This window comes from Vanellus vanellus, assembly GCF_965231255.1.
Source record: "Vanellus vanellus genome assembly, chromosome: 12".
Classification (NCBI taxonomy): Eukaryota; Metazoa; Chordata; class Aves; order Charadriiformes; family Charadriidae; genus Vanellus; species Vanellus vanellus.
In genome coordinates, this window is record NC_138917.1 from 1154377 (window position 1) to 1176008 (window position 21632).

The window sequence follows — 21632 nt, forward strand, 5'->3', positions numbered from 1 at the left end:
GCGCAGGAACTGTCCCGGCCCAGCCGGGAGACGCGGACGGACCTCGCAGGGATTACAGCAGACATTTACAAAGCAGATTTGCAGGATCAGGTTATTTCTTTGTACCTGACTTTACAACCTGCTAAATAACGTACTCTTCGAGAGAGCCGTGAAAATGAATGTCTGGTCTATGTGATAAATTACTTGGAGGTGCAGGAAGCGTCGCGCGCGCATCTATCACCTCTCGCAAAATCGTGCCGGCAAGGAAGTTTTAAATTCCTCTTTTTAAAATTTTACTCCCGTGGTTCCAACTTTAGCTTGACCTCTGCTCCCCCGCACTCCTTCAGCCCCCGCTAACCGGCTAGCCGCAAAGCCCAGATTTTGGGCAGCGCAGCCCGTTCCAGGAAACGTCCGCATTTCAAAGGGGGTCGCGCCATCGTACCGCCGCGGAAGATGCAAACGCCCCCCCAGCCCACAGCCGGGCGAAGGCGCAGAAGGGACGGCGGGTGGGTCTTTGCGTGTGGGTCTTGCACAAAGAGGAGCCGGGCGGTTTGTCAGCAGGAGGCACGCAGCTGATCGCTGCCGGCCAGCTGCCGGCTGCCGGTGCGATGTGCAGCGCCCAGACTGAGTGGGCAGAGGAACAGAAGATGGAGTAGGTGCGTCTCAACCCCCCCCCCCCCCCCCCGAGGTTCCATCATGTGAGGCGGAGCGCCCGGAGGAACTTGGGGCAGATGAAAGCTGGCAGCTGTGTGCCGCCGCGGGCGCCGCGAGGCTGCCAAACAGGGCTTACAAACATGTTAGCTCAGCGGCAGAATTAAAGCCCTCGTTCAGGTTTATTTTGGAGCGAGAAGCCGATGCGCGTACGGAGGACGGGGGAAAACTCGCCCCGCGGGCTGCAGCCTCAGTACACCTTGACCTCTCCTTGCAAGCTTCTCTGTCGCAGGGCAGGCTCGACTAAGCGACCAAAACATCTAAATAATAATTTAGATCGTTGTCCAAGCAACCTCCTCGGTTCCTGACAAGCAGACACAGCTGACATTTGCTGCCCTCTACTTATTAAACAGGCGATCATATTCTAAAGTCTAAAGCACTATTATTTGGAAGTAGAGCTGTCGCAGCGTTCAGATAAAACAGTTATGTGATTTTTCCACGTTCACAGCTTGCTCCAAATTAAAGAATCTTCCCTCCCCTTCTCCGCCCCCCCCCCCCCCTTTTTTTTTTTTCTTTTCTGTGCCAGAGCAACAAAGAAGGAAGGAGAACTGGAAATCCAGTCTGGACATCTTCCTTGCAGAAACTGATCTGATATATATATATATCTCTATACATGTATATATTTAGATAGACAAAAATAATTTAAAAAAAAAAAATCTTTCGGAAAAGGAAGTACCATTGCATGCATTCCTCGCTGCCCCTCGCACAACCGCTGGATGCAGCTGTCAATACTCAGGAGAGGCAAAGCCAAACCACCCTCGTCACAAACCTCACACCGCAGAGGTGGAAGAAAACAGCTCCCTTATCTCTGCTCCGAGCTCTGCTGTCTGGGCACCCAAAAGGGACTAGAAAATCGGGGCTGCCTGGCACCCTGTTCAGCAGCGCCTTGAAATCCAAAAGCAGTAGCACTGGTTATTCCTACATCCGCGGAAGGAAAACTGCAGGGGATCTAAAGGGCGGAAAATTCTACGGTTACTTTCCCGCAGTGGAAAACTCAGACGCCACCTTCAGAGAATCCATTTTACAAGAGAAAGCCCCTGCTGGAGTATTTTGGCGAGATGCAGAAAAGCCAAGTCGTCCTCAGCTTAAGAAATTCTTTACAAAAAGCTTACGCCATTCTAAAGCCAAGTTCTGGAAATTCCTATTTCAGTAGTCCTATTGCTTTATGAGAGAACTACTTGTTATAACAATCTGGATTAGGCAGCACTCCGTCAGTGTGTGTGCAATCTGGAACACGATGTAAACGACAGGGATGGATTTCTCCTCCCCGGCCTCCTTTTCAGCTTTTTCAAAAAAATTAAATCCATTGGGTAAAGCAGAATTTGTAACAGGTATTGCTCTCTTGGAAATGTTCAAACACAAACTGAATATATTTCACAACAGAGCTAAACTCCAATTTCAAAATGAGTCTCGAGTCTTCCTCACTAGTTTTATTTGCAAATTAGAGCACACACTTACTTAAAATTTTGTTGGGAAAGGTGAGAAGACAAGTAAGAATCCTGAAAAGACAAGCCAGTTTTTACAAACATATACCACTCTTACTTGTTTAATGTCCCCAGATTCTCAGAGACACGTGGGAACCTTTTGGTAGCAAGGCATGGCGATTACTCTATTTCATTTACCTACACAGCTGCCGACGTCTCAAATCGCAGACCGCATCAGGACAAATACATTTGTCATACAAAACCTAAGGAATTTGCGCTGCTGCTGCGTTAATCTGAGGGCTGCTGTCTTCCAAACGCCTCTTCTGGACTCACTTTACCCTGACACGAGGCAGCAGCTAAGCTACGAACCGTGCCCGACCCGACAGCTTGCTTCCTTGGTCCCTTCTCTCGGCATACTCTGTTTTGTATCAGCCCCCGTTCTCCGAGGTACGCGACCTCCTTCATCTGCGCCTATGAACACCCCCCACACACTCACAAGTCTCACCCGGGTCTTCGTCGGGTAACGCAACACGTCGATTCGATACTAACGATCCTGCCCACACAGTGCACGCGGTTTGTATGGCACTCCAGCGAGGGAGTAAACAAAGTGCTACGAATTTGTTTTCCAGATAGCAAGTATAAAAAAAACCCCAAAACTAAGAAGAGCACTCTTACTTTATAATATAAAGATCTATCAAGTACAGAAATAGTTTGTTTGTTAGGAAAGCCCATGTATTTAGCTCATCTATCAGTAAAACAATAGTTCCTTGTAGTATGCTAAAACCAACAGTTCTAATCAGTCACACAAACCCAAGCGCTCACGTTAACTGCACAAGAGCTAAGCACTGTATGTCCGCTAAAACCGCGCGTCGCTGTGCAACTCCACCAGCATGATTTTGTAGAAGGAAATTACGATGTTGGACAGGATTGGATTTAATTTAGATTTCTGCTAGACTGATGAGGTAACCTTGGGTCAAGCTTGGGTTAGAGGAAAGACCAAAAAAAATCTAGCCCTTGACTCAACTCTAATTAATACACATTTTACCTAAGCAGGGGTAAAACAATTTGACTCAGTTGGAAAATATTACGGCCATCCCTTTGATCCCCTGGCTTTTTCCCAGCGATTGCCCGGTTTGGTGACTGTACAGCACGGGTAACACCACGCTTCGTCCTCAGCCAAACCACTGCCATCCCTTCCGCTCTAAGCGGAGCAAAACAGGTCGGAAGTGTCACGGTCTTCCATTTTACAGAGAGAGATGCAAAAACTTCTGCTGAATAGTAAGACTACTATTGCCCGAAGTTCTTCAGCACTTGTAGAATTCATGGCAGGGTAATACCTTACCCTCGGAAAACAGGAAGTTTTTTGGCAAAACCCATTGTCTTTAAACGAATATGTACTTTTGGAAGAGTTACACAGCAATACTCATATGCAATTAACACATTACTGGTTATAGACCTTCTTGTTTCTTCAGCAGCAGCATTTGCATACATAAATACAATACCATTCCTCTCCTGTCCTTCCCAGGAGTTCATAGTCAGCTCCAGTTACCAGAATTGGTGACCGTTACCGTAATATATCTGTACATCTAAGCAGTATCTACTCAAAAGGAAAAAAATACAGTTAACATAAAGCAGCAGGATTTTCATGAAGGTACTCCGACTGATAACAGACAGGACCACTTCTTTCAGATAAAAGTTTAACACCAACACTTGAAGTCACTGCAACAACTTTATAATTTCAAGAAAGTCTTGTACCTTAAAGGCAAACCCACAGCAGCGCTGCGTGGGCTTAGACAGTACCGGAGTAGTCCGAGCATCCTTCTGGGTACAAACAACAGACCAGTGGTAAAGGGAGAGTGTGCACAAAGCGACTCTGTTACCTAACCTTCTACTCGCGATGACAAAAATGCTTGCTTTCCTTCTGCATCACAGCTATAACATCGGTAAGCTGATGCGGAAAAGCTATTTATGAAACAACTCCGTTCTGAGGAGTCATTATTGCCTAAATGTTGCACTATCATTACTTCAGGTATCATATTCCTACCTTTGCCTTCTTTCCACCCGCTGACCCTCAGATGGGTTACAGAGCTAGGTGGAAATTTAATTTAAACTTATTTCTGTCCAAGTGCTCCATTTCTCAGTGGAATGTTTTAGAAGAAACCTTTTTAAGAGAAGATTGTTGCTTTTGAATCAATATTTTTATGTCAGGCATGGTAAAATAGAAAACTTTAGACTTCTCAGCACGAGAGATGCTGCATGACCAGTACAATCTTTTGGTTTTGCTAAAAAGGGGACTAAATGAACCTACCAAAGAAAACAAAACCCTTTTTGTTTGCTTTTCATTTTCAATAATGCCTTATGAAAACAGGGATACCTGCAGTAAACCATTATTTAAATACTTTAAAAGAAACTACTCCTACGGAGTCGATAAATGAATACTAATGTGGTGACAAGAAATTATTTAGAGTAAAATTGTTTTCATAATCTAATTGTTACATACGCGATGCTGGAGTTTCATTAATTCTGCTGAGGCAAGTTACCTTTTCGTGTGGGATTTAAAATTTCTAAGGCGGTGTTAGAGCCACGTGAGATACACATCGTATGATGTACAGATTTCATTTTTATTTGTAAGTAAGGGAAGGATCCTATGGCTTCTTATAGAACTCTCTCTGCCAACAGGCCAGATAGTTTTGTGCACGGAACTCAGGAAGGGACACAAGTCACAAACCTCAGCCTTAGCCGAGCACTGCTCTTGCCCCGGGGGACCCCGCAGAGGCGGGGGACGGCGGTCCGCGAGCAGAGCGGTACCGGGGTGCTGCAGTGGGCACGGCTCCCGCGGGGAGCGAGGAACAAGCCCGACCCCGGTCCGCCTACGCAAGGACCGGGCGCTCCCAAGGCGCCGAGCCACCGCAACAGCCACAACTGCAACCCGCTGAAACACACCCCACTGCCAAAGGACTTGACCCAACCCGAGAAAGATGGGCTGTCTGTGCTGACAGAGGCAGCCCAAGGGCCGCCTTCGCCTTCCCCCAACCAGGTACGGCGTCCAGGACGGATACCAACAGGTCGGAGGTTCCCCCCGCGCGGTTAACGAGCACAGCTGAGAACGGATTCAATCCAGCGTTACCGAACCCGACCCAGGCACTGGATACGTGCCCAGACACTTACCGTGGCCGGTCTAAGTTTTTATTATTATGCAACGTTCTTGGTCGGTGATGACACAAAGGTTTTCACCGAGTTAATCTTTCAGGACCAAACTCGGCTACTTGACCTTTAAATGAAAAGATTTTTAGCCAAGAGACACTGAATACGTAGACAAATACCTGTGACAGAAAGGACGTTCGGGATCTTACCTTCCCTGCCTTTCTTGTAAATCATTTCTAGTATTAATTCTTAAGTGTTGACTCAATTATTCCTAATGTGGATCTATTCCTGCTATCAGTTATATGGCCTGTCTTATGTCCTATTTAATGAATCCTTTTAATGGAAATTAGAGAACTCATAATTTCTTTAACTTATATTTGTGACTTTCCGTGCTTCCAACAGACTACATAAATCAGCGTATTTTCTAAAACTTGATTTTAAAAGCTCTGATCACACAGTATGAAATAGTCACTGCTCATAAATGACGCTATTTCTTACATGAAGCTGTACTGGGAGTCAAACGTTTTGGAATTTATGTTACAAAACAGTGTAACAAGTAACAGCTGAAGAGCGGCATTTTCCCCCCGAAATAGTCTCAATGGAAAATATTTCTAACGAGGTTATTAAATAGGTTTACCACTAAAACAATCATATAATGTCCACTGACAAAAAGCTGCACCAATTTAAAAGTGTGAAAGCAGCCAGAGAGTTTGAAGGCATGTCACCCCCCGGGCACCCTCTCCCACTGCTTTCGCTCAAGTCCGTTTGAAACAGGTTAATGCTGAAGCAAAAGAAGTCAATCAAACTGAAACGAGAGTGGGTTTGCGCTGACTGAACGGCGAGGGTGCTGTTCTGCACCGGGCTGCTATGGCTAGTCTCCCCAACACGACCACATGCAGATGGACTGTCTGTTTCTTTTGGAGAAGTATTTAAATGCAATTTGAACTTGATTTCTGCCAGTTTTGAGTTCAGAGCGCTTTGAAGACTGGCTAATAAATGGAGTAAGATGGACTTTCAGAACAGAACATAAAATAATCTTCACCTTACCAATTTCATTTTTAAACGCGTTCAAAGGACGCAGTGATCTCCCTGGACATTTGCTTGATGACACCAATAAGCAAGAAGAGGACTTCCTAATGGTAAAAGTTCTGCGAAAGAAATGGAACTTTTCTTTCTTTCTTTTTAAATTAGGAAGAAACCCAGGATGTTATGGAATGAAAGACTCCAAAATACCCATAAAGGAGAACGTTTTGGAACAAATACCGTTTGCTAGTCTTCTTTCTTCCCTCTTCATCCTATTATCCTTGTGTTGGTACCCTTATTTTTCATTCCAAGACAATGTTTTCTAGAGTTCTTTCAATGTTTTGAAAAGCTTGTCTTAAAGATTTAAAAGATTTTCTTGAAGATGACAGAGGGAGAAATTGGAATACATAATAAAGACTTTATGTCTTTTTGGTATCTTGGGCTATGTTCTCTCTATGAGACTTCATAGATTGGTTTCACTGGTTTAGCTATTCCCCCATTTCTACCTGGCAGGCAACCAGGGTGTAGTACCGACCACGCTCAGTTTTGGAGAGGAGGGTCGCGGACTCCGGGTGAGCAGAAGGAACGCAGCAGTGTCACTCTTCAACCGCGGGCGCGCTGCGGACTCTGAAACATTACCCATTTCCAGAACACTATAACGAAGTTATCAGCCGCTTTGCTGATATGCAAGAAACAAACTATGTGGCAATCGTATCGTTAAGCAAGTAACACAAGCTAAAAATGCTGCAGGTTTCTCGGGTGCCCTCTTTATGCTTTTAAAATCACTACCTAGTAGCCCCTTTACTCCTGGCCAGAAGAATATCTGAGCAACAAAGGTCTTCAGGCAATATTCACGACACAGAAATCACGGAAACACAGCTTCAAATCCGTCTTGTTATCAAATCTGACAGTATTATATTCATCAGCTTATACAAAACCTGGAAGAAATCCAATTTCTCTCTCAGTGATGGGTCACGTGCCCATTTAAGAGTAGCCCAGTTGGCAGAGAAGTTTTGAAATTTTTACATTTTTGTAGGAGTTGATTCAATACTTTCAATTTAGAATAACAAAGCCATGCCAAGGACACTCTATCTAATGGACCTTTTATACTATAAAATTGGTGGTTTTTTTTTATTTTGGCAGTGCCAATAGAATTTGAGACACCAGCATATATTCAGCATCCAACAGAGAAAAAAATACGAACAATATTAAACCAAAATCTTGCCAGTCCCACTCCCCTTTGCAGAAGTTAATGCAAAAGAATATGTTTTTATTAAATATATTTGAATATTTTAGGTGAAAGTCTCTAAACTAGGGCTTTAGAAGAGCTTTAGAAGAAAGAGCTTTAGAACCCTAATTGCTAAAGAGAGAGACATGCTTATATTCCTTATGGTTTCAAATTCGTAGATTGAAATGCAACTTCAGAGAGAGGCACGGTGCCAGCAAATTATACACTTTCATGAGAAGGGTGGGAAAAAAGGCAGGGCTAATGTACAAAAGAATAGGGCGCAGCACTCCAACAGAAAGCCCAGGATTCATTCTGCACTTACTCAAACACGTTAGCGTACCCAGGAACGTCACTACTTGAAAGTCACATACCAGTTTGATCTCAGCATTTCTGATTGGGTTACCACCAAAATATTTGCTACGTCTTTACTAATACCACTATTACCACTACTCGGAATACATTTCATACACTCTCTTTTATTCGCATGTCAGCACAGCGTCACTCCCTCTAGTGGGTAAGGAACACAGCTTGTACGGACAACCCGAATTTTCATCCAAGGCAGAAGCAGTCCTGCGGCTACACCAACAGCAACAACGCTGGCTGGAGGGCCGGTCTCCCATCACGGCTTCCATCAGTCCTCTATTTCATTCCGACTACTAGAAAATGTGTTTTTACTAGCCCTGTCGTTTCCTTTTGCCTCCTCAAGTTTCCAATGGCCAAAAAAGAATTACAATGAATGCAAATATTGTGGCAGGAAGAGATGCAGTTATTTCTAGCGCGCTTTCACTTCCAGCAGCGCGGCAGCTCCCGTTCCCAGCTCAGCAGCAAGTTTTGCCTGCCGTCAATTATTTTCACAGATCTGATTCTTCCTTTGCATACACTGGCTACACGCTAAACTCAAGTAGTATTAATATCCCGTGTCTCTTCCTGCCAAATAACTTGATTACTCCATTTCATTTGAATACTTGCTTGACAAACCCCACTCTGGAAACACTAAGGCATGGTCTAATGTTTACAAGAACTCATTTTAGCAAATCTGACTACATAATGAAAAAAGAAGACAAATAAAACTCAATCACTGCTTGGATTTTTTTGACTGTTATATATATAAAATCTGTATAGCTAACGGAACTGTAGAATACTGCCAACAGGGAAACAAAACAGGGAGAACGGGTCAATAGAAAAGAACTTGCTATATGCATTTTTCTGTATATATTACCTTCTAATGTATAATTACCTTCTAATACATACATCCAAAGAAGTTGGCTAAAAAAAAAAAAAAAAAAGCACCAGTTTGCTGCAAATGATGTTGCTATTTTTTTGAAGTAGGAATGACTTTCAACTGACAGATATTTTAGTCTTTCTAGTTGATTTAAGTTACAGCCCGACCCTAAGCCATAAGATGCCTTAAGCAAAGGACAGCCGTTCTCATTTACAGCAAATTAAGGTACTCAGTAGTTCACAAACAGTTACTCTTAGAATAACATATCAAATCTTCATCTGAAATGATTTGATAATTTTTAGATTGTTGTAATTCAGACTGATGAGTAAATAGTCCACTGAACCCCACTGCAGAGAAAACGGCTGGCAATGACATTACTCGAAAGACTGTTACCAGAACAAAATTGTTAAGTAGCACATTTCTAAGAAAGTGACATTTTACAAAAAGACAAAGGCATATATTTTCCACCGAAATCTAGTGCTGCTGTCATCAACAACCCAACAAAAGCTAGAGCTACCTAAAATGGAAATGAAAATGTAATGTATGGAAATATTCTCCTATAAAAATCTCCTTAGGCTTCACATGTATTAATGTATTAGTTTGCAAACATTAAGATCAAAGGCAAAGCAACAAATACATCCTAAAAAGTTTTTAGTCAGATTTTTATTAACGATATACAAGTAGCAAGGCATAAAAAATTAATATGTTCAAGCCTTGAAATGTCAAGTGTAATGATCTCTAGCTCTGCTTACCTCCTTTGCTTTTTGTTTCAGTCTGGCTTGCTCTGGGTCTTCTTGCCTTGAGCGACTCTACATGTTTAAAAAAAATGGGGGAAAAAAGGTTAACAGATGGTTTAAGAACCCCTCATCTGTTGCAGTAAGTTAAAAAATAGCAAAGAAAGGGGAACAGGATACAAGGTGTCAAAGATGGGATGCTTCAATTCAGAGAAGTGCAATTTCAAACCCGTAGGCCTCACCCAAAAGACTGTTAAATATTCAGTTGTAAATAAGATCTACCCTGGATTTAAATTAAAAAAAAAAAAAAAAAAAAAACCAACCAAAAAAACCCCACCCAACCATGTTTTTGTCAATGCTAAAGTTTCCGTACAGGTTTAATTTCAATTATTTAATACAAACAAATTGAAGCATCCGAGAGAGGAAGTGACACCCTTTCCATTATCTGAACTTTTACATTTAAGCTCCATATAGTCACTTATTTTAAAATAATGTACTGTTTGCAACTAAGCTTTCATTCAGCTCTTGGCAGAGAACGTGGAGAAAGCAGTTGTGAAGTCACCCTCCTGAACAATAGATCTTCATAAGAAAGACGTTACTATCTGTATGCGCTTACTTTGAGTACAGCATAGAAATACACATTAGTTAAACTCATTTGTGCACTACTAATAATATCAATGTTGCAATTTTTGAAACTGGAGAAATATTGCCAAATGGCAACTCCCGTATCTTCCTTCAAACCCAGGAACAAAAGCTCTAAAAACCCATTAAGAATAACTGTTTAATTGCAATAACAATCCATAAGAGTACATTTCTTTAGTTACAGACACTTTTACAACCATATGTTGAAGTTATTAAATTCTTATTTATGCTCCCTAAACACAGTCAAATTGACAGAATTCAAAACTCAAGAGGTAGATAACATATGCGTTATACTTCTTTAATTGCACGACTGGTCAGTGCTCAGGAAAGGTTGCACAAAGCGCTGTAAGAAGGCGCAATAAAACTTGTGACGTCCATGGAGAACTGTTGTTCCCAATACCTGAAAGATGTAATTGTTTTACTTCTATATTTCTTTGAGATTTGAAGCGATAGCATTTACACAGCTCCTGAAGGAATACGGATAGCTATGCCCTCTCCTACCTATCTTTGCCTCTTTCTATGCAGAAGACGGAGCTGAAACTTGAAAGAATCCTAGCTTGCAAACTTACATACGCTCAGATTTCTTCCCCTTGTTTGAATCTTTCATAACGTACTCTGCTCAGAAGTTAAAAATCCATGAACACCGCCAAAAGGAGATCAGTTTTAGGGGTAAGGGCATATGTACTATTGTTGATACGCCTGGAGAGAGCCCCGACTGTGATTTGGCAGACGGGGCACCAAGGACACTGAACTCTCCCTTTTTCCTGCTTGCCTCTTTTTTTAAACTGGGATTATTTTTTCAGCTAATATAGCACACGTATAAAAGACAGTGGTGACAAAGAATGGCCAAACTAAACAATAATGATGAGATTTTTAGAAGATGTGCTTGACTCTTCCACTGTGCGCATTAGCTTCATCTTCCACCACCACCGACCAGTGCTTTTGTGCCCGTCGGCAGAAAAGGCAGTTTGACAGGGCGGCGTCTGGAGTAAAGGAACGAGACATTAGAATCTGGAGATAGCTAATGACCAAATTAGACTCTCACGCTGTAGTTGTGCCAACCAAGAAAGAAACTCCAACCTCACGCAGACTGAGATTCCTCCCAACTGCAGTGGCCAGACAAGAAAAGTGTAGATAATCTGATCTAGTTAATGGTTAAAGAACAAAAAGCCGTTTCATGAAACCGTGGACCTGCCAGAGAGCCGGGACTCTATTCGGTAGAGAAATTACTAAGAACTTGATTATATTTATACCTATTCGGTTAGAAACCAACCAAACAAAAAACCCCGATCGATGAGTTGCTTCTCCAGATGGGCTTCGGTGGCTATTTATGAACGGAGCGGGATTCGGTCCCTGCTCTGTCATTTTGTGATGACAGTTCAGCCACTGCGTGCCTCAGTTTCTCCAGCAGGAGGTACGGAAAAGCATATTTAGCCCTTTCGTGGGTTTTGATGATAAATTTATAAATGCACAACGAACTTATATTGCCTTCAGAGCCTCGCAGTGAAAGCGGTACAGAAATGCAAAGTGTTGTGGTACTACTGAACGAAGCGGAATCATTTGCCAACTGCAAAGCACAAGTTAAAAGCACTTCAGCCTAAGGAGAAGGCAGAGCGTCCTGAGAGAATCGGGCTGAGACTTCTAATATTGTTACCACGTTTCTACAAGAAAGTGATAGAATCCCGGAAAACATACCAGATCTACACGGTGTTTGGGGATATTGTACGAAAAATTAAAGCAACAGATGCAAAGTAACACTGCAATTTCCTGGACTCCATCAGCGAAGGAAAAACTCTGGAAGTGCTACAGATTAAAAAAATACCACGTTTAAAAGTTGGGGCTTTTTTTTTTTTCCAAAAACTGACCAAATAAAAGGAGAACCGGACTTCAGGATAATCTGAAACAGCAGATCCCCAAAGCAGGCAAAAAAGCAGATGATCTACTCTGTGTAAACCTCCAGCTCATTCACAATAAACAGATAAGAAAAATTACTGCAGAGGTGAAAACAGGTACTCAGCTCCTGACTGACGTAAATACAGGAATTGTTTCAGTAATGAAGATCCAAAATGCCAGGGGATGCTAGATATAGAAACCCGGATTGAAGGTGAAGATGGAACTGCTTTTACATTTAGAATAACACTCTGAGTTTCTGGTTATCCCCTGAACACAGCCCAAACGGCCGTGTCAAAGAGCTCCGGCTGGCTCTTGTTTCAAACAAGCAGAATTCCAACTTTACGTTGGATGTGTCACTACTGGTATAAGTAACACTGAAAAAATTAAGTAATTTAACTGTCATTTTCTCTTTCTTTTTGTGTTCGGATAAATTCTAATAGATTTTTTTTTAAAAACAGATTGCTAAGACTAAAACACCTTCCTGCTGACTACCACGTCAGTTTGCACATCAGTAAGCTTCAGAAATAAAATCATCAGCGTATAGAGGCTAAAATGCGTTAAAGGAAAAGAAAAAGTATAAACGTGAACTATTTTATTAATTCTTCACTTTCTGATCTAATGTAAATTATGAAAGCCTTCTTCAATGCCAACGCAACACAGATTAAAGCAAGTATAAGCAAAGGAAAATGTCAAGCTTAACGGAGGTGCCTAGATAAGCTTCAAAAATGTCACTGGCTTCTCTTTACACTCCATTCCACACGTGAACATCTTTTCCTTCCTCCGAAGGTCTGAACAATTTCGCTGCTGCTCAGCTCTTGTAGTGCTTGTCTATATGTCACCGTTTTTACTCACCAGTTATTTTAATATTTTACACTTACTGCTGTCAAGCTACTTACTAAGCGTTTCTAGGTTTAAATTTAATTCCAGTTTAAATTTTTTTCTTCGAAGTCACCATACATTTTTGGTTTTGTCTTCCTTTCTCCTTTCCCTCTGACATCTAAATCTTAACATGCTGCATCTCACCTGTTTTGTGAAACACGTTTTCCCCAAACGTTTTAACGCACCAGCGCCTCCTTCCTCTAAAGCTTCGGAAACAGCCCCCCGTCACAGAACCCCCAACTCAAATACTTCCAAGGAGTCTATGGCAACTCCTTTCCCCTCCCCTCTCTATTCCTCACATCTAGGTCTGTAAATAAAGCAAGCTGGGTTGACGTAATATATTTTCATGTTGACGAGTAAACACCTTTAGAAGCAAGCTAGCTTCCCAGAGGAATTTTAAAGAAACCTAGGACTGATCCTAACCGGATAACATACTTTTAAATACATTAAATGCCGTCTCCTACTGAGAACTTATTCACCAAACCGGGTTTGTTAACATTTCTCCCAAACACAGCTACTTTTATTAGACCAGACAGCCTGATATTTTAATTGTGGAGAACGAAAGCGCTTTGTGTTCGGGAACTTGCTATCTTATTTATCTGAAAACTGCATAGGTCGCATTAGGTCTATGGAAATATTAGACTTCCAAAGTATGAAAAGCAGCATATGTTAAATGTGTGTATTCAAAACACGTTAGAAATACGGGGTTTCATTTACATGTTACCAAACTCCCTCATGCTCCAAACCTCAGCTTTTCCCCTTGCTTGCGTGAAGGAAGAGTGCCACAAAACCAGACATCAAATCGCACATGTAACAGCGCACTTTGAAGAAGGGGATTTTGTATTCCATAGAATAGTCTTAAAGTAAAAAGCAAAGGCATTTTTAAAATAGTAAGGATATCGATAACTCGCATAATAAATCCACGCAACGATTATTTTTAAAATTGGAGGATACTCTGGGCATCTATGCAGATGAGCAGACCAACTGTCCCTCATTATGATCGTGATTCAGTATTTTGTTGTAATTTGTACTGTCAAAGCTGCACTGTTTGTTACATTTTGAACCACTAACAAAAACCGTTTTCTACTAGTTTTATAATCATTTTGAAGTCTCGGCTTGTTAAACCTGTGTTAGAAAACGTCGCACAGGGTCTCTCCTCCTAAACACGTCTTCTGCGTTCAGCGACGTCTGATCCCAGTGAAGGCACTTACAGCTCTACTCCCCTTCCCAATACATATACTGAGAGTCTTTAATGCTTCAAATTCATCTTTTTTCATTAAATAAAGTTAAGAGTCACAACTGCAGGTGCTGTACTATTGAGAGCCACCGCTGTGCCAACAGTTTCAATTTGAAACCTATTTTTCCCCATTGATGACATTAGAACTTCACCCACGGCTGTACCAGCTTATAACTTTCACTTTTAATTAAAGAAATTAAATTGGCAACATGAAACACTTTGCTTTCACATTAGCTTTGTTAATAAAAAGTGAAAGTTAAAAGCAGCATAGCTGAGGGTAAAACCCTATTCAGAGCTACGACCACGGTGAGGTGGAATGCAAGAGCACAGGTCTGAAAAAAAAAAAAAAAAGATTTATTTTAAAATCATTAAAATTGAAATAACAGATTCCTAAAAATTCAGAAAATTATCTCAACACAATAATTCCCTCTTTGCTCTCCTCTCATCAGAAGCGAGTTATAAGTTTCTGTTCGGAGAGTGCTTCATCTCACGGAAAGCTGCATCGCATCCCCGCGCTCTCGGAAGAGGGAAGGCGTTAAATTGGCGTGACGGCCGAACTCGGCTCTGGCTCAGAGGCAGCCCCGGCGAGTAAGCGCGGGGTGCGTGTGTAAGGAAATCTGCACGGCCAAATTTCAACGCTCGCTCGCTCTCTCTCTCTCCAGTAAAAAAAGCCCTTCAGCCTAAAGCACTATAAAAATCACTATCAGCCATAAATATTAATTAACTTTGCAAACAACACTACACATGATTTTCCCTTTACTTATGTAATTATGCTTTTTACAGAAGAGGCCTTACTCCTGCGATGGTCGTATCTAAGACCCCACAACTCGACAGGCTTGTGCTACTAATACAGAGCACTCAAAATAATAGACAAATAGAATGTATATATTGGAAATTAATTTTCAAAATTAATTGGATAATAAAATAAACTGGCATTTAGCCAGTTTGAGCAGATGAATTAACACAGTAATTTTAACACGATCCACTTTATTACAGATTATGTCATAGAAGTATTATTTGTTGATTTTCTGAAAACTAGGACCACCCCAAACTGTACCTCTTTACTACAGAAAGCTCCAGTCTCTCCAAAAAACAATTCAGAAATAAAACCAAAGCAAAAGAACCCCCCAACTATAAACTCCTATTCCTCCTGCTGCCAGAAATATTTCCGTTATTAGTCTATAGAACCAGAACCTCATTCAATTTGACACACGCAAACACGCATTTTCCAGGTTTTGGGTGCAGCTAGGAGAGCAGCCAGGAACACATCTTTTACTACAGAAAGACCTGTGCTTTGGTTGGGGTTGGGTTTGTCTTTGTTTGTTTTTTAAAGAAAATCCACACACCACACACAATGTCAAACCTAAAGGTAAACTCCTGGGATGATTTTTTTCAGTCTGGCTTTTGACCTTTCTGCAGTCTTAAGACTTTCCTTCGCTCTTCTTGCCGTTTCCCGTGCCAGCCCCCCCGAGACGGATGCAAGAGGTCTCTGCTTCTGCACACGCGTGGAAACAACCGCCCGCGGGGCCTTCCCGGGAACGCAAACGGGGGCCCCGAGTTGCCTCTCCCCCATACTGCCTTTACAGACGCTGCCCTCTGCATAGGTGTTTACCTACAAGACGGCCCCTCGTTGGACTGTTGACGTCCCGGGCAGACGGCCCCCAAGGAACAGCAGTCAAGGCAGCCGGACCTGACACACCGCCTTACTGGACGTTTGAAACGGGAGCTGTTCCGGCAGCAGGAGGTGACTGGATCTCACACTTTTGGGGACCAATACGTCTTTAAACACTTCTGCTATCCAAAGAATTACTAGGAAGTCAATTAGAGAAATGCTTGGGGCCATACATTCGGGGCGGGTATACGCGTACGTTGTGGACCGTGACGCAGAGATCCCCGAGGCCCAAGAGATGGTGCTAGCTCCTGCAACAGTATACTCTCAGTTTCAATTTTTAGGTTTTTAGTTAGAAAGAAACTGTATGTTGCGTTGCTACTATAGCATACCTTATGATTTGTCCTTTTCTGTCAAGTTTGTCTTCCCCCAAAATCTCTCACTGGAATGCGAACATCAGTCATTATTCTTCTAACCTTGCGGTACGAAGTTTCTCAAGTGTTTCCCAGGCATGGGACGTAAGATTTTGCAATATTCTCTCATTTAACAAGCCAAACAATACTGCTTTTTTGCTTTAAAGATACTCTTGCAGCTTCACAATTATTTTTTAACTTGGATAGTGACGTCCCTCAGAATGTCAGAAATTTAAAAGATTTTTTGAAACCTATTTTTTTTTTCTTCTATCGCCCCATGTGATTTTATGTCTCATTCTGCCTAAAACATTTCCTGAAGCAAAACCAACCCCATCTGGGTGCTTACAAATTCTGCAATCACATCCTACTGTAACAACTGAAATTATGGTTGCAGATCAATGAGAACACTAGTGTCAAATATTTTCTTTTCTCCTCCTAAAGAAACCAACCCACTACGCACAACAACAAAAACCTGCAAACCCGACACTTTCTTTGATCATCGTCTGCATATCTTTCTTACCCTTTATTGAATTCTAACACAAAATTACCAACTCGGTTTCAAAACTTCCCAAAGACTCATGCTGACTTCCCTTTCATTTCAAACTGTTCTTTCTTTCTCACCATCTTTTCTGTTGAGTATTTTGTTGTTAAGTTGGTTATTTAATACCACCCACTCCAGTGCCCAAAACACTTCCTTCACTATCTTATTGTTTGTCAAAAGTCGGACTTCGGATGTTAACAAGGCTCCAAGGGGCAAATAATCACAATAGAATTGTCACTGTGCAAGTTAAACCTGTTTACGCTGTTCCATACTAGACAATAGATGAGGTACCACTAGCAGGAAATTTTGAGTTTTCCTAAAGTTGTTCTCCCGAGTAACTTTAAAAACATGTTGCAGAATAACATGTCAAAACACGTGTGAGATAAAAGATCGCTCTATTCACCTAAAAGGCACATTAAGAAGCTTCAGTTATAAATAGAAGAAAAAAAATCTGATTTTTAGCTTTAACCATTTATAGGGAAAAAAGCAGAAACTGAAATTTCATTTTAAAATCACGAGTTTTCTAACCTTTAAAGACACAACACTGTCAAGGTGACAAAGATGCCATGATCGGGGAAACGTGGCCTTTGCATAGCAGGTATTTCGGTCTCCAGAGCCAGTTTAGCCACTACGCCCTTTGCAGACCCAAGTATCAGTCAGCAGACATGAAATGGTTACTGATCCTTACCACTAGTTAGCAGGGCAGCCAGGGCAGATTTTAACTCTGTCCCTTTAATAACTGTGTCATTATATGTACTGCATCCTTAGGAAAAAGTTCCCCACGGAAAGGGCTGTCAAGCCCTGGCACGGCTGCCCAGGGCAGTGTTGGAGGCGCCATCCCTGGAGGGATCTAAAAGATGGGTAGATGTGGTGCTGAGGGACACGGGTTAGTGGTGGGCTGGGCAGTGCTGGCTTGATGGTTGGACTTGATGATCTTACAGGTCCCTTCCAACCTAGACGATTGATTCTATGATTCCAGCATACCATGTAGTTATGCCACGCTGCCTCCTATCGCTTCCTGGTTATGAAGCTGCTTTATGCATTCATTATTTTCATTAAGGTAATTTCTTCAAATCAAGCATAGGACTCTTTTTTTTTATAATTGTTTGTTGTAGAAGTCTTTAATTTTCTCTTTCTGTAATCTACAGGAATCAAACTTGTTGATCAGGTATTTCTTTCCTAAATTTTGACTTCACAGGAGTTTATATCATTCAAGACTAAAACAAGAAAAAAAAACCCAAAGAACAACAAGCCATGAAGTAATTTGGGTTGGAAGGGACAGCAGGAGGTCCCAACCTCAGATCAGCCCGCGTAAGGCTTTGTGCAGTCAGGGAAACATTTCTGAACTAAGGACTACAAGCTACCGTATTTTCCTCAATGTCCATTAAAAAACTGAACCAACGTAACACACAAGCAGCAGCGTACACAGAAAAGAAAACATGATTCATCAAGACTTATTCACTGAATGGAGAAAAGAGGATTAAAAAAAAAAAGGTATTTCTTTATTTAAAAAAAAAAAATAAGCATTAAGAATGAAAACAGTAAACCTGTTTCCATCTAAACATCCAAAAAGTACGTATGTTACGTGGAAATGTGTGGAATATTTAACAACGTGAACAATTATAAATTAAGACTGAAAACAGGACAGATTAAAGTAAAAAAAATCTGAAGTAAGCAAGGCTAGGTTTTTTGAAAAACACCTCAATTTGTGAGCCTTAATGGCACAAAATCAGGAGGTTCCTACAATTGAGGACTGAGTTGTTCTCGTCTCATCAAGAGTATAATCTCTTTCGAATATAAAATAAATAAGTCAATGAAAATGCAAACGCAGTGAAAATTGAGATAACTAAGGGATAAACTTATTTGCAGTTTGACATAATATATATAATTAAATTTGCAGTTATAAACAGGAAATTTATCTATACCTGTATACGCTCTTCAAACAATACTGTCTTAGTTTGTTCTATTGCATGTATGAAAATTCAGTCTTTGGAATTAAAGTTGCAAAGGAACAAGTCCAGAAGAGTTGATAGTTAACTGAAGACGAGCATGAATCAGTTAAATAATGCAGTTATATACAGGTGAGCAGAACACCAACTGGGACATAGAGTATTTAAATTAAAATAAACAAATGGACAAAACTTTTTTTTAAAACTCGAGAAGTACAAAGCCCCCCAAAACTCAAGAAGTAAAGTAAAAAGCCTCAAAAAAATCCATAACAGTTTACTGAATTGTGTTTAAATACCAGAAGCACAGAGGCTGTGATTGTCAAATGGCACAGAAACCCTGGCATCTATTGAATTTCAAAGGCAATTGTGAAAATCATTTCACCAAGTTATTTTGAAAATGTTAGCCATTGTCTCCTATATTCCCAAGAATTCATCAAATTCAGAGCTGTATCTTGAAAACACAGCAGCATTCCAGGCAGGTAGGTCTGGAGTCATCACACAGAAGACAGCAGGACTTAATGAATTAAAGGTGTGATGTCACGACAACAGTATCTTCTTGTTACAAGAAACAAAATACACTTATGAAACAGATTTCAAGAAATTAAATAACTGTTTGAAGATTATGAATTGTTAAGGAGTTTAAAAAAATAGAGCAAAGCAGATACCTTGGCGGCCTTTAGCAAGATTTCCCTCTCTTGTTCATCTTTCCTTTGCTTTTCTAAACGCTCCAACTGTTCAAAAAACTTTAACTGTGATCGGACGTCTGTAGCTTGTTCGTACCATTCATCATCCTGTAAAATAAGAACAGTGTTTTATGAAAACGTGCATTTTCATCAAGGCTATGCATTTAAAGATGACTGTAGGTGTTACACGTTAAAATCTTTCCACTGTACTAACAATAAAAACAATATTCTGTTGGGTTTTTTTAAGCTCGGGGGAATGAAGCCAGCCTGCTTAATAATGTAGCCAGAATCTGATTATTTAATTAATATCTAAGCAAATCTAAAAAACAAGGACTGATTTATCAGCACCAGAGATATCAAAGAGTTAAAAAAATAAAACTAATGGACTTAGTGATTAAAAAAAACCCCAAGATGCTTAACTTACTGACCAGCCCTAGATATAGGCTATAAGCCTGGTTGTAATCCGCAATTCCTGTATTTGTACCCATCTTGAACTGGTAACAGACACGATCAAGATGCAGCATTATAAAAATATTAAAGCTAAAAGTTCAGTTGAAAATAAGCCTCTAATTACAATTAAACTTTACGACAACTAAGAGCATGCAAGCTTTTCTGGTATCCAACAAACAATACGAATTTATGACACAAGCCACATGGGGAGCACTCAGAATGTCAGAAAAATAAATTATTTGTATTACTTCCACCTCGTTTATCTGCTTAATTTTCCTTTTAGACTGCAACGCTATGAAATCAAAGAAAACCATTAACCAGAACATATACAGAAGACAATGAAAATGCTACGATTCCATGGGAGACAACACGAGGTTTTTTTCTAAGAATCTGTTAAGATATTATTTTAAACACATCTTTGCCTTAGCATGGACTAAGCGAAGTGTCTTCCTCTCAGACAACGTCCTCGGGAGAAGGACGGAGGGATTTAACACTGCTGAAGCTGATGAAGAGTATTGGAAAGAAACAAGTTTTTACTTTTAGTCCAGTGTAGTAGAATATATCCACCAACTGCGAAGCAAGATGTAAGTGTAGGCAATGCACAGGCATAGTGGCTTTTACTTTTTTTAATCCATTTTTCTATCACAGTGATGTTGATTCTAATCACAGATCCCAAAGATAATTTTTCTTGCAAACGCCACCTATAATTAGTCCAACTGGGACTCAGGTTTGGGAAATAGCCGGGCAAAACAGTCCAAAGCTGTTTGAGCAGGCTCTCGCTCAAGGAAAACACAAAAAAACCCACCCACCCAAACGAGCAAAAAACCAAATCAGAGCTACTCAATTTATATATGCACTAAAGAAATCTAAGGACACACAACTACAGTTATTACAATCTTGCTTTTACACCAGTTTAACAACTATTAGCATCTTACTTTTATAAAAAAAATGATACTTCACATTTATCAAGAGAGATGTGTGATCTATTTGAATTTCAAACTGGTTTGCAGATTCTTATTTAAATTTCCCCCCTCCCGGTTTAAGGTATCTAAATTGTTGCAGATTCTTATTTAAATTTTTTTGCAGATTGTTATTTAAATTTCCCCCCCCCCCGGTTTAAGATATCTAAATTGTTTCCCTTTTTCTTCAAGAATACAATCACTAACAATGGAATCAGGGTAGCATTTTACCTTGAAATGTTCTTTTTAAAGATAATACCATTGTTTAATTACAGTGCCGAACTTACAGCTGAACTCTTCAGCTGCTGGTTTAAGACAAATTGGTAGCTTTTGTAAAATGTGAGTATTTCTCTCAGCCAAGGACACGTCAAGTTACCACAGATTCCTATCTGCTGAAGCAATTTTGTTCCAATCAATGGTTACCTTGGTCAAAAAAGGAGACATCAGGAATCAACAGTCTTTGTCGCAATCCACGAGCAGAGAGAGCTTACCAGAGGCTCCCCGCTAGACGCTTTAGCGCAGAAGGATGAAAACATAATTCTACACACAAATTCTAGCCCAGAGGAGGGAGACAGGTCTGGCCAGCAGTGCGATCACACCGCCGCGCTCTATTTGCTGAGGTAGACAAACCTGTGATTAAAACACGCTTTGCACGCAGAACGAACGCAAAACACCTACCGTGTGCTACGACAAAACGGCACCACGCTGCATCGCTCTGTAACGCGCGATACCCTTCTTTGCACACTTACTTTGTACGATTCCATTCGGTGCTGGGTTATCACGGTTACTTTTTCTATCACTGTTCTTAATCTGTTTTGTGTCGCATGGGAAATAAAAGTAACCACCTCAGCTGGCACATCAGTAATTCCTAGTTTTTTAGCTAAAGCAAAAAAACAAAACAAAACAGAATTA

The 21632-nt window shown here is 40.8% G+C and overlaps 1 protein-coding gene across 1 annotated transcript in view; it reads right to left on the reverse strand.

The window, feature by feature from the left end:
- Positions 1-21632, reverse strand: part of LOC309676867 (transcription initiation factor TFIID subunit 4-like) — a gene marked incomplete at its 5' end in the record, with an annotated part of 144626 nt that overhangs the window by 58608 nt on the left and 64386 nt on the right. Inside the window, 3 exons of the mRNA XM_082489518.1 lie at positions 9484-9540; positions 19294-19419; positions 21470-21600. Of these exons, the coding sequence (XP_082345644.1) occupies positions 9484-9540; positions 19294-19419; positions 21470-21600 (314 nt within the window). The remainder of the gene's footprint in view (positions 1-9483; positions 9541-19293; positions 19420-21469; positions 21601-21632) is intronic.